This window comes from Salmo salar, chromosome ssa11 (assembly GCF_905237065.1).
Source record: "Salmo salar chromosome ssa11, Ssal_v3.1, whole genome shotgun sequence".
Lineage (NCBI taxonomy): Eukaryota > Metazoa > Chordata > Actinopteri > Salmoniformes > Salmonidae > Salmo > Salmo salar.
The window spans coordinates 84,404,989-84,418,192 of record NC_059452.1 but is presented as its reverse complement, the minus strand read 5'-3'; the positions used below and the strand labels follow the sequence as shown (position 1 = coordinate 84,418,192).

The 13,204-nt window shown below is 42.2% G+C and overlaps 1 protein-coding gene across 1 annotated transcript; it reads left to right on the top strand.

The window, feature by feature from the left end:
* Positions 1 to 176: 176 nt before the first annotated feature.
* Positions 177 to 12,456, top strand: LOC106563236 (general transcription factor 3C polypeptide 5). The gene is made up of 11 exons (XM_014128632.2): positions 177 to 594; positions 921 to 1,119; positions 1,754 to 1,952; positions 2,237 to 2,432; positions 3,327 to 3,431; positions 3,901 to 4,015; positions 4,142 to 4,222; positions 4,339 to 4,424; positions 4,550 to 4,632; positions 7,329 to 7,471; positions 12,184 to 12,456. The coding sequence occupies exons 1-11, from the start codon at positions 358 to 360 to the stop codon at positions 12,333 to 12,335; spliced, it is 1,596 nt and encodes a 531-aa protein (XP_013984107.1). The 5' UTR covers positions 177 to 357; the 3' UTR covers positions 12,336 to 12,456.
* Positions 12,457 to 13,204: the final 748 nt, after the last annotated feature.

Sequence of the window (13,204 nt, the reverse complement as noted above, 5' to 3'; positions counted from 1 at the left end):
TGTGATATCAGGAAACTTGGGCTGTTCCAAGGATCACGCATAATACTGACCGTAGTGAGAATTATTAGACCAGGCTGAATATAGCCGAAGTGTTTTATATGGATAAACTAAACACATCAAACATGCTTCTTCCATAGCCGATGTTCGTCAAGTCTAATCATGCTCTCTGGCAGGCCGGAACTATAAACACGTCCAATTGTTTCCACCCGTAAGGATTTATTGGTCGAAATATTTGAGCTTTTTACGAACCAGGAAACCAAACTTTAATCTGTACATTTTTTATCTAATTAGTCAACTTAAGGATATTCAAATAACGCTATTAACTCAAACTGTGACAGTTACTTATCCAAAGGTGAGATGGCAGCATCGGGGTTGGACGATTTGAATTTTACAATGAAAGAGATAACCGGCACGCGCCAGTCTGTCTCGGGCAGCACAAGTGATGAGACGTTCACTGCCAGTGTTGTGCCTGAGAGTTCGTCGACTCTTTCCCTATCAGAGGACAATAAACTCGTCTGTGTGGAATATCCAGGTATTATCTCCAATGTGGACAAGATGCTGGAAAGTATTGGGGGTATACAAGGGATGTCCAAGGTGAGCAAGCAATTCTAGCTAGCTACACACGCCAATCAGCGCATGCGCGACTTGTCACTAACTAGCTATCTACGTTACTCTGCTTGAAATGTTTCTCTCTCTCTCTCTATATATATATATATATATATATATATATATATACAGCTAGCTACATGTTTTAATAAAAAATGTTATCATTCACACCATATTAGTTTACTGTAGGTAACGGGTGCTAGCTACTTCAGACATGCATACCTGCTCACATGATGTTGTTCCCATAATCACCACCACTATTTGTGTTCATAATAATAATGATGATGAACTAAAAAGGAAGTGTTTCTCCACAGACCTATGCTGACCCCAGCAGACGGTTGGAACTTCGCTTTCGTCCCCAGGACCCGTTCTGTCACCCTGTCTGTGGAAACCGTTACCCCTCCACCAACCTGCTGCTGCGCATGAAAAGGAGGGTGCGTAAAGGCAACCCCAAGGAAGCCCAAATCAACATGGACATCCTGGGTGTCATCGGGACGACATACAAATTCCAAGGTTCAACTTCTTAAACTTCAAACACTTGAGTGTCTGTGACCCCTTTATATCGCTTTATGATTCCTTGCCATTGCCTCCCTACTCTGATCTGTGCTGTTAATTACTCTTAATTGTGTATTTGTTGATGTAAGTTGAGTGTACAAAACATTAAGAACACCTGCTCCATGACAGACTTACCAGGTGAATCCAGGCTAAACTATGATCCCTTATTGATGTTACTTGTTAAATCCACTTCAGTGAGTGTAGATGAAGAGGAGGAGAAGGGTTAAAGAAGGGTTTTTAAGCCTTGAGACGGATTGTATGTCTCAATTGAAGTTGAAGGTGCAAGACAAAAGATTTTAGTGCCCTTGAAAGGGGGTATGTTCGTAGGTGACAGGTGCACCGGTTTGTGTCAAGAACTGCAACACTACTGGGTTTTTCACTCTCAACAGCTTCCCGTGTGTATCAAGAATGGTCCACCACCCAAAGGATTTCGAGCCAACTTGATACAACTGTGGGAAGCATTGGACTAAAACCTAGGCCAGCATCCCTGTAGAATGCTTACGACAAATTTTGTTTGGGGGGGGTTGCGCTGCTCAATATTAGGAAGGGGTTCTTAATGTTTTGTACACTCACTGTATATTAATTGTTGCAGGGATGGCAGACTTCCAGTATCTTGCAGTGCATTCAGAAAAGGACGGCTCACACACATCCCTCTACGATAAGATCATCTTGCGTAAACCAGAGAATAATGAGTTCTTTGAGCAGCCTGTGCCCCTCTTCCTTCCTCCACCCATCTTCTCTCGCCTGGACAGTGCTGTGGACTATAACTACCGACCTGAAATCCAACACAAGTAAGCAGGGGCATTGGAGCAGCGCTATACTACACAGTTTCACCCTCATCAGAGGTAGTGTGTTCAGCTCAGAAACAAATATGCCAATGGAAGTCAACATGTGTGTCAGCAATAATGCATAAGAATTCCCAACAACAACTTTACAAAATGGTGTGTTCAACAACAGGAGCAAGACAGGAAGCCCCTTATTTAGTTATAAAGATGCAGGTGCTAATAGATGTCGCCATTGGCCAACCCATAGGGGTTATTAGCTAAACCATTGTGGTCTTGTGTCTTCTGTGCAGAGAAGGCCATTGTCCCCCAACAGTCTCCAGGGATAATCTGATTGGTTTGAGTCGAGCCCGCCGGCCTCATAATGCCATCTTCCTCACTTTTAACGACCAGAACATCCCCACGGAGCCGCTGGAGGCTGCCAAGGTCAACTGGAAGAGAGTGTGTGTTCACCCCAGTGACATAAAGGCAGAGGAACAACTGAAGGAGGTTAGTATACTTTGCATTGGGCTTGTGAGGTTTATTCACAAGCCATTGTGAAGACTGCATGAAGTCAAACGCAGGGGGGATGTTTTCATGTTTGAAACTATTTTTTATTATGTTAATCACATATGCATAGGAACATAGCTTTTTTCAGTTTGAGCCTTTGTTTTTTTTTTTAATTCTAATGCTATTTCAAGACAGAAGTGTTTACTTAAGTGTTAGCCTGTAGGTTAGTTTGTATTTGGTCTCTCTAATTTAGATGGAATTACAATAGACACTCATAGAACTTGATGACGATACCCAGTGTGCTAGTGGAGGGTGAACAGTTTACCCAGTTTTTTTGTTGTTATTGCCCAACAGTTTACCCACCTTTTGTTGAGAAATACAGTACCAGTCAAAAGTTTGGACACACCTACTGATTCAAGGGTTTTTCTTTATTTTTACTGTTTTCTACATTGTAGAATAATAGTGAAGACAAACAATGAAATCTGTCCTTTGGTCTGATTTTTGGTTCAAACCATCGTGTCTTTGTGAGACGCAGAGTAGGTGAACAGATGATCTCCGCATGTGTAGTTTTGATGCTTCACTATTCTACAATGTAGAAAAAATAAAGAAACCCTTGAATGAGTAGGTGTGTCAACTTTTGACTGGTACTGTACATTGAAAGTATAGGGAGCGTTACTTTTTTCACTGCGACCGGTGATCAGAGTTTACCCGCTTATTTTTTTTTTTTTTTTACAACTACATCACTGGCGTTACCTGCCCACCTATTTTTTACATCACCATGTACAAATGATGTTCCTATGTTATTTTTCTATGGAAAATGTACACATCGGAAATGTTAAGTCTATTGCTTTGATATATCCTCAGTTAACTTTCCCCAAACCACACTGTGTGTAGATGTTTGAGAGCCGGCCCATCTGGTCCGGGTACGCGGTCAAGGCCAACCTGGACCTACACCCTGATAAACTGAAGCTGCTGCTCCCTATCGTGGCCTACTATATGGTGAGGAGACCTAGACCAGCCAATGGAAAATGCGTTAGAAAGCATATGTCTATCTGTCACCATGGATACTACAGCCAAAGGTCACATACCTGTATACCATTCATCAGCATGCAAATTGTTTGGCTGTCTGCATATTCTCTGACACCTAACTAATCTATATGGTGAGCAGACCCACACCAGCAGGGGCTCAATAAAGGGAAATAGGGCATCTCTCTATTTATATGCCATGTCCTATTCAATTCACTTGACTTGAAATTAACCTCTTGAGAGAAGTAGAAGTGGATGGTGGCAAGAGAGAAAGAAGACGCAAACATGAAAATCTATTTGATCAATAGAATATTAAATAAAAGTGTAGTGGGAAAAACAGAAAGAGTCCTCGCAATATAATCATTGAGTGAGTCAACAGAACAGCCCATTGTTCTTATTTGCCATACAAATTCCATTGAAATCTGATATGTGTATCCTCTAGGTGACAGGGCCTTGGAGGAGCCTCTGGGTGAGATTTGGCTACGACCCTTGCAAGACACCAGAGGCCAAGAAATACCAGGTGCTGGACTTCAGGATCCGCTGCAGTACCAAGCACGGTGAGGAGTGGGGGCAGGGTGGAGGTTTGGTTCAATCTAATCTGGAGGGACAATTTAATCCCACAGCCTTGGTTAATCATGCATTGTTTTATGAGACCATGTTCTCCCCCCTGTGACTGTCTTTAGGATATACTATAAATGACATGCCAGTGAAGGCCAAGAGGAGCACTTTCAACTATACCCTGCCAATCACACTTAACAAAACAGGTGGGTAACTGGGCATATGTCTGGTGTGTTTGTGTGACTGGGTCTGTGCTTGCGTGTGTGCGTGCGTGTGTGTATTAGTGATGATTGTTTCACTAATGTCCCTCTTTGTTGTTCAGTGCCCCAGGCTGCTAATGTGACAGATTTACCCCCTGAGGGCCCTGCTAGTGGGCGTAGTGCTAATATAACCAGGTACCAGCTCAAGGTAAGGAACTAAAGACTTCCCCACAACTTACTCACTCTATACATATTATACTGTACTAACAAGAATGTCACAGTAATAAGACCTCAGATACCAATCTCCTTTTACCCTGTCTCCTGTATGTCCAGGATTCCTCATACATATTCCGAGATGGGACCCTGCCCCCCCACAGGCAGATGTTCTACCAGCTCTGTGATCTGGATGTGGAGAGGTAAAATCCAACATGGTATACGGGCCATTCCATTAGAGATTGGCCCAAATATATTTGTTTTCGATCTTCCTGAAATAAAATCCGTAGAAAGGTCCTTTGGGGGAAGGATGTTTGTCGTACCTTTTTTAAATCTGTATCCAAAATAATTATATTTAACATTTTAGCCTTACCAAGTCTTCTTTAAGACACTACAATGATGAGTCTATAGATGCTACAAAGCCAGACTTAGTGTCATTTGAAATAGTACTGTGTGCTCTGAAATATGAGTAGTGTTGAGATTAAGAATACCATTTCTGTACATTAGTTTATGCTTCATTAAAAATATAAACCTACATTTCTTAAGTACCCTTGTTGATTTTCATTATTTTGCATATTGTTTTAAACAATATACTCTACAAATACATAACATTTCCAGTTGGTTCTCTGCTACTTGAAGTTATGATATATTTTATGGGCAACACCAACACATTGAATGGGAAAATGTATTCAAAGGAACTCCCTCTGCTGGTGACTTACTGAATATGCAATCCTAAAGGAGGGCTGTGATTGGCCTTTAATTTCAATAAATAAAATGGGTTTGAGCACACGGTGAGGTTTCAATTGACACCAAGAATGGCTTTTTAGCATCTACAGAGTCATTGTTGTAGTGTCTAAAATAAGGTGTGTTTAAGGCCAACGTGAAAAATTGCTTAACTTAATCAATTATTCTAAGGTATGCCAAACATCCTTCCACCAAGGGACCTTTCTATGGATGTATTTAATAATAGATTCTAAACATAACTACAGTGCCTTCAGAAAGTAATCATACCCCTTGAATTATTCCACATTTTGTTGTTTTACAGCCTGAATTCAAAAGGAATTAAATGTATTATTTTTCTCACCCATCTACACACACTACCATAATGACAGTCAAAAAACATTTTATTCATATTTTTTTTTTGTCAGAAAAATACTGAAATCTCATTTACATAAGTATTCACAATCCTGGGTCAGTACTTTGTAGAAGCATCTTTGGCATTGATTACAGCTGTGAGTCTTTCTGGGTAAGTCTCTAAGTGCTTTCCACACCTGGATTGTGCAACATTTCCCCATTTTATTATTTTCAAGATTCTTCAAGCTCTGTCAAATTGGTTGTTGATCATTGCTAGATAAACATTTTCAGGTCTTGTCATAGATTTTCAAGTGGATTTAAGTCAAAACTGTAACTCGGCCACACTATGCACATTCTTCTTGGGAAGCAACTCCAGTGTAGGTTTGGCGTTGTGTTTTAGGTTATTGTCCTGTTGAAAGGTGATTTCATCTCCCAGTGTCTGTTGGTTAAGCAGTCTGAAGCAGGATTTCCTCTAGGAATTTGCCTGTGCTTAGCTCCATTCTTTCTTTTTCCTGGAATCTCCCCAGTCCTTAACAATTACAAGCATACCCATAACATGATACAACAGCCACTATGCTTGAAAATATGGAGAGTGTTACTCTGTAATGTATTGGATTTGTCCCAAACATAACACTTTGTATTCAGGAAAAAAAGGTAATTATTTTGCAGTATTACTTTAGTGCCATGTTGCAAACAAGATGCAAGATTTGATTTTTATTTGATTTTGTTCTGTACAGGCTTCCTTCTTTTCACTCTGTCAATTAGGTTAGAATTGAAGAGTAACAACAATGTTGATCCATCTTCAGTTTTCTCTTAACACAGCCATTAAACCCTGTAACTGTTTTAAAGTCACCATTGGCCACATGGTGAAATCCCTAAGCGGTTTCCTTCCCCTCTGGCAACTGAGTTAGGAACAATGCCTGTATCCTTGTAGTGACTGGGTGTTTTGATACACCATCAAAAGTGTAATTCATAACTTCACCATGCATCAAAATGATATTCATTGTCTGCTTTTTTATTTTTTACCCATCTACCAATAGGTACCCTTCCTTGAGAGGCTTTGGAAAATCTCTCTGATCTTTGTGGTTGAATCTGTTTGAAATTCACTGCTCGACTGAGGAACCTTACAATTATCTATGTTTTTTTTTCATTTAACCTTTATTTAACTAGGCAAGTCAGTTGAGAACAAATTCTTATTTACAATGACGGCCTACCCCGGCCAAACCCTAACCCGGATGACGCTGGGCCAATTGTGCACCCCCCTATGGGACTCCCAACCACGGCCGGTTGTGATACAGCCTGGAATCGAACCAGGGTCTGCAGTGACACCTCTAGCACTAAGATGCAGTGCCTTAGACTGCTGCGCCACTCAGGAATGTGTGGGGTACAGAGATGAGGTAGTCATTAAAAAGTCATGTTGAACACTATTATTCCACACATTGAGTCCATGCTACTTATGTGACTTGTTAAACAAATGTTTACTCCTGAACTTATTTAGGCTTGCCATAACAAAGGGGTTGAATACTTATTGACTCAAGTCATTTCAATTTTTCGTTTGTAAGTAATTTGTAAACATTTTGAAAAACATAATTCCACTTTGACATTATGGGTTTTGGTGTGTAGGCCAGTGACAAAAAAACATCTTAAGTTTAATCAATTTTAAATTCCGGCTGTAACACCAAAATGTGGCAAAAGTCAAGGGGTGAGGATACTTTCTGAAGGCACTGTATATTTGGACCAATCTCCTTTTGGATTTGCAGTGGCAAAGGTCTCAGCATATTGTTGTCTGTTTGTGTCTAATGTTATTTCCCTGCTCCTGGCTCAGCATAAGGAACGTGATCAGTCGGAACGATGGCCAGGAGGAGGAGTGTGACGAGAGGGATGGCTGGTGTCTGTCCCACACCTCTGATGACCTCCGAGATATCATGTCCTCCATGATCAAGCAGGTTATCCGTGCCAAGAGGCCAGGTGAGACCTCTCTCTCTAACACTGGTGCAGCATTCACCTATGATAAACTCTGCCGGGTCGAACTTGATGGTGTATAGGTGGTTTTGAGTTTGTGTTGAATTGCAGTTCTTTCATAAGAGTTGAAGGAGAACCCCCTGGTCGGGGATAAAACTGTTACTAAACACAACAAGTGTCCTTCCCACAGGTCAAGCTGCTTTTTATTAATGTTCAGATGTTGTGCGTGAAAAAATAGTTGCTATGCCAAATTTAGATACTTTTTACATATAATTTCCAACATTTGGTAGGCAATTTTGTTACTCAAAATGTCCAAAGAACCTCAGTTTGACTGTTTTTAAGGAAATTAAAGGCCGGGAAAATGATCCAACTTGTTTTTTGGTAATATTGCAGTTTTTCTTGGATGCATATTTTGTGTTTGGTTGGAATACTGTCAGCTTTTATATTGCTGAAAAAGATAGCATTTCTACACTCCTGTTCCCGAGACAAAATTAACATTTGGTTTATGAATTTACTGCAAGAAATGCATCCAATTCAGCAGGAATTAATGTTATATTATACTTCATGTGAGAGGTTATAGTTCTACAGTCGATGTCCATTTCACCCATCTGAACTTCAACGGTTTGCTGACCAGGGGGTTCGGCCACACCTTCCGTGCCCCCTACTTCCTCTATCCCTGATGTGAAGTGAACTAGTGTGGTCCAAGATTAACCATACTGTAGGCCCAGTCACCATGAGAATACTTTCCTCTAGCTCTGGACACAACAGTCTGTCTGAGGTTTTGGTTACTTCCCCACTGCCGGTGTGCAAGTGTGGGAACAATGAGTGCATCTATACTGAAGAAAAATATAAACGCAACGGGCAACTTCAAACAGTTTCAAATCAGTCAATTGAAATACATTCATTAGGTCCTAATCTATGGATTTCACATAACTGGGAATACATAAACTCATCAAAAAAAGAAACGTCCCTTTTTCAGGACCCTGTCTTTCAAAGATAATTCGTGAAAATCCAAATAACTTCACAGATCTTCATTGTAAAGGGTTTAAACACTGTTTCCCATGCTTGTTCAATGAAACAATTAATGAACATGCATCTGTGGAACGGTCGTTAAGATACTAACAGTTTACAGATGGCAGGCAATTAAGGTCACAGTTATGAAAACTTAGGACACTAAAGAGGCCTTTCTACTGACTGGAAAAACACCAAAAGAAAGATGCCCAGGGTCCCTGCTCATCTGCGTGCACATACCTTAGGCATGCTGCAAGGAGGCATGAGGATTGCAGATGTGGCCAGAGCAATAAATTGCAATGTCCGTACTGTGAGACGCCTAAGACAGCACTACATAACGGACAGCTGATCGTCCTCGCAGTGGCAGACCACGTGTAACAACACCTGCACAGGATCGGTACATCCAAACATCACACCTGCGGGACAGGTACAGGATGGCAACAACTGCCCGAGTTATACCAGGAACACACAATCCCTCCATCAGTGCTCAGACTGTCCGCAATAGGCTGAGAGAGGCTGGACTGAGGGCTTGTAGGCCTGTTGTAAGGCAGGTCTTCACCAGACATCATCGGAAACAACGTCGCCTATGGGCACAACCCCACCGTTGCTGGACCAGACAGGATTGGCAAAAAGTGCTCTTCACTGACGAGTCGCGGTTTTGTCTCACCAGGGGTGATGATCAAATTCGCGTTTATCTTCGAAAGAATGAGCGTCACACCGAGGCCTGTACTCTGGAGCGGGATCAATTTGGAGGTGGAGGGTCCATCATGGTCTGGGGTGATGTGTCACAGCATCATCGGACTGAGCTTGTTGTCATTGCACGCTGTACGTTACAAGGAAGACATCCTCCTCCTCCATGTGGTACCCTTCCTGCAGGCTCATCCTCACATGACCCTCCAGTATGACAATGCCACCAGCCATACTGCTCGTTCTGTGCGTGATTTTCTGCAAGACATGAATGTCAGTGTTCTGCCATGGCCAGCGAAGAGCCCGGATCTCAATCCCATTGAGCACGTCTGGGACCTGTTGGATTGGAGGGTGAGGGCTAGGGCCATTCCCCCCAGAAATGTCTGGGAACTTGCAGGTGCCTTGGTGGAAGAGTGGGGTAACATCTCATAGCAAGAACTGGCAAATCTGGTGCAGTCCATGAGGAGGAGATGCACTGCAGTACTTAATGCAGCTGGTGGCCACACCAGATACTGACTGTTACTTTTGATTTTGACCCCCTCCCCCCTTTGTTCAGGGACACATTATTCAATTTCTATTAGTCACATGTCTGTGGAACATGTTCAGTTTGTCTCAGTTCCACATAGCTGATGTTCTGAAAAATCTGGACCCCTACAAATCTGCCGGGCTAGACAATCTGGACCCTCTCTTTCTAAAACTTTCCGCCGAAATTGTTGCAACCCCTATTACTAGCCTTTTCAAACTCTCTTTTGTATCGTCTGAGATCCCCAAAGATTGGAAAGCAAACCACTGCAGACCTATATCTATCCTACCCTGCCTTTCTGAGGTCTTTAAAAGCCAAGTTAACAAACAGATCACCAACCATTTCGAATCCCACCGTACCTTCTCCGCTATGCAATCTGGTTTCCGAGCTGGTCACGGGTGCACCTCAGCCACGCTCAAGGTATTAAACGATATCATAACCGCCATCGATAAGAGACAATACTGTGCAGCTGTATTCATTGACAGAGTCGAAAGCCTTGGCCAGGTCGATCACCACATTCTTATCGGCTGACTCGACAGCCTTGGTTTCTCAAATGACTGCCTCGCCTGGTTCACCAACTACTTCTCAGATAGAGTTCAGTGTGTCAAATCGGAAGGCCTGTTGTCCGGACCTCTGGCAGTCTCTATGGGTGTGCCACAGGGTTCAATCCTCGGGCAGACTCTCTTCTCTGAATAGATCAATGATGTCGCTCTTGCTGCTGATGATTCTCTGATCCACCTCTACGCAAACGACAACATTTTGTATGCTTCTGGCCCTTCTTTGGACACTGGGTTAACTAACCTCCAGACGAGCTTCAATGCCATGAAACACTCCTTCCGTGGCCTCCAACTGCTCTTAAATGCAAGTAAAACTAAATGCATGCTCTTCAACCGATCGCTGCCCACACCTGTCCGCCTGCCCAGCATCACTACTCTGGACTGTTCTGACTTAGAATATGTGGACAACTACAAATACCTAGGTGTCTGGTTAGACTGTAAACTCTCCTTCCAGACTCACATCAAACATCTCCAATCCAAAGTTAAATCTAGAATCAGCTTCCTATTTCGCAACAAAGCATCCTTCACTCATGCTGCCAAACATACCCTCGTAAAACTGACTATCCTACCGATCCTTGACTTCGGCAATGTCATTTACAAAATAGCCTCCAACACTCTACTCAGCAAATTGGATGCAGTTTATCACAGTGCCATCCGTTTTGTCACCAAAGCCCCATATACCACCCACCACTGCGACCTGTATGCTATCGTTGGCTGGCCCTTGCTTCATATTCGTCGCCAAACCCACTGGCTCCAGGTCATCATCTATAAGTCTTTGCTCACTGGTCACCATAGCAGCACGCACCCGTAGCACACGCTCCAGCAGGTATATTTCACTGGTCACCCCCAAAGCCAATTCCTCCTTTGGCTGCCTTTCCTTCCAGTTCTCTGCTGCCAATGATGGGAAAGAACTGCAAAAATCACTGAAGATGGAGACTCATATCTCCCTCACTAGCTTTAAGCACCAGCTGTTAGAGCAGCTCACAGGTCACTGCACCTGTACATAGCCTATCTGTAAATAGCCCATCCAACTACCTCATCCCCATACTGTTATCCATTTTTTTTTTTTTGCTCCTTTGCACCCCAGTATCTCTACTTGTACACTCATCTTCTGCACATCTATCACTCCAGTGTTTTAATTGCTATATTATAATTATTTCGCCACTATGGCCTATTTATTGCCTTACCTCTGTTATCCTACCTCATTTGCACACACTGTATATAGACTTTTTCTACTGTATTATTGACCGTTTTTTTTTATTCCATGTGTAACTCTTGTTTGTTGCACTGCTTTGCTTTACCTTGGCCAGGTTACAGTTGTAAATGAGAACTTGTTCTCAACTAGCCCACCTGGTTAAATAAAGGTGAAATAAAAAAAGTTGTGTAAATATTTGTATGAACATAAGATTCAACATGTTAAGTTTGCTGAAAATAAATGCAGTTGACAGTGAGAGGACGTTTATATTTTTGCTGAGTTTGTATGCATCTGTTGGTCATAGATACCTTAAAAAAATGAGGGGCATGGATCAGAAAATCAGTCTATCTGATGTGACCACCATTTGCCTCATGCAGCACGACACATCTCCTTTGCATAGAGTTGATCAGGCTGTTGACTGTGGCCTGTACCACGTTGTCCCACTCCTCCTCAATGCCTGTACGAAGTTGCTGGATATTGATGGGAACTGGAACACGCTGTCATACACATCGAAAACATGCTCAATGGGTAACATGTCTGAGTATGCAGCCCATGGAAGAACTGGGACATTTTCAGCTTCCAGGAATTGTGTAGAGTTCCGTGTGCATAAATTAATTGTCCATTAAATAAGTGAGTTTTTGTGTGTATCTTTTGTTGACTTGCTGTAAGATTTGAGTCAATTATGGGGACATTGAATGTTTGTTTTTTCTAAGTCCATCATACAGTATATCTGTGCTTTCTGCAGCTCCATACTCTTCTGGACCTGAGAGTTCTACTACCAGGCGAAAGACCCCAGAAAGTGGAGAGGATGATGAAGAGGAGAATGAGGAAGATGAGTTTCATCCCTCAGAGGGGAGTGACAATGAGATGCAGACAGAGATGCTGGATTATATGTGAGGAAGGACACGGTCTATTCCTGCCCTGACAAATGGATTGGAATTGTACAAACTTGCTTCATTCACTATACAAACATTTTTGTGTATTTGCAAATTAGTGTGAATAAATATGTTTAAATTAAGGAGTGATCTTTCCCCCTTTTATTGTCCACAATGGAAAAATGTATTCAGGAGAAGTGTATCAATTATCAATAAGCTATCAGTTGGTGAGTTTCTGGCTGTACACATAACCAATGGAAAAAGTGACAGGAAACACTGTCAACACACCTCCAAAAATAGCATGTGTTTGCAATCTAACTCTGTCACCATGCATACTACTGCCCACACCCAAGGTCACATACCTGTACACCATCCACCAGGATGCCATTTGTCTTGCTGCCTGTCTGCATATTCTCTGACACATAACTTATCTCTAAATTGTATAGATTGAGTTGCATGAGCTGCGAAATATTTAGTAACGTGATGAGCTCTGATTTGTATTTATTATGGATTCCTGGGGTCCAGCAAAAGTGTCAGTTATACAATTTTTAAAACATTACAATACATTCACAACACATTGTGTGCCCTCAGGCCACTACTACCACAGATCTATGACACAAAATCTACGTGTGTGCAAGTGCCTGTGTTTGTGTCTCTTCACAGTCCCCGCTGTTCCATAATGTGTAATTTTATCTCTTTTTTAAATAATTGTACTGCTTGCATGAGTTACTTGATGTGGGAGAGTTCCATGTAGTCATGGCTCTATGTAGCACTGTGCGCCTCCCATAGTCTGTTCTGGCCTTGGGGACTGTGAAAAGACCTATGGTGGCATTTCTTGTGGGGTATGCATGGGGGTCTGAGAGGTGTGCCAGTAGTTCAAACAGACAGCTC

Coding starts and splice junctions, on each gene's coding strand:
- LOC106563236 (XM_014128632.2), top strand. CDS start 358: ATGGCAGCATCGGGGTTGGACGATTTGAATTTTACAATGAAAGAGATA. Junction 1,953..2,236: donor CGACCTGAAATCCAACACAA/GTAAGCAGGGGC, acceptor TCTTCTGTGCAG/AGAAGGCCATTGTCCCCCAA. Junction 4,425..4,549: donor TAACCAGGTACCAGCTCAAG/GTAAGGAACTAA, acceptor CTGTATGTCCAG/GATTCCTCATACATATTCCG.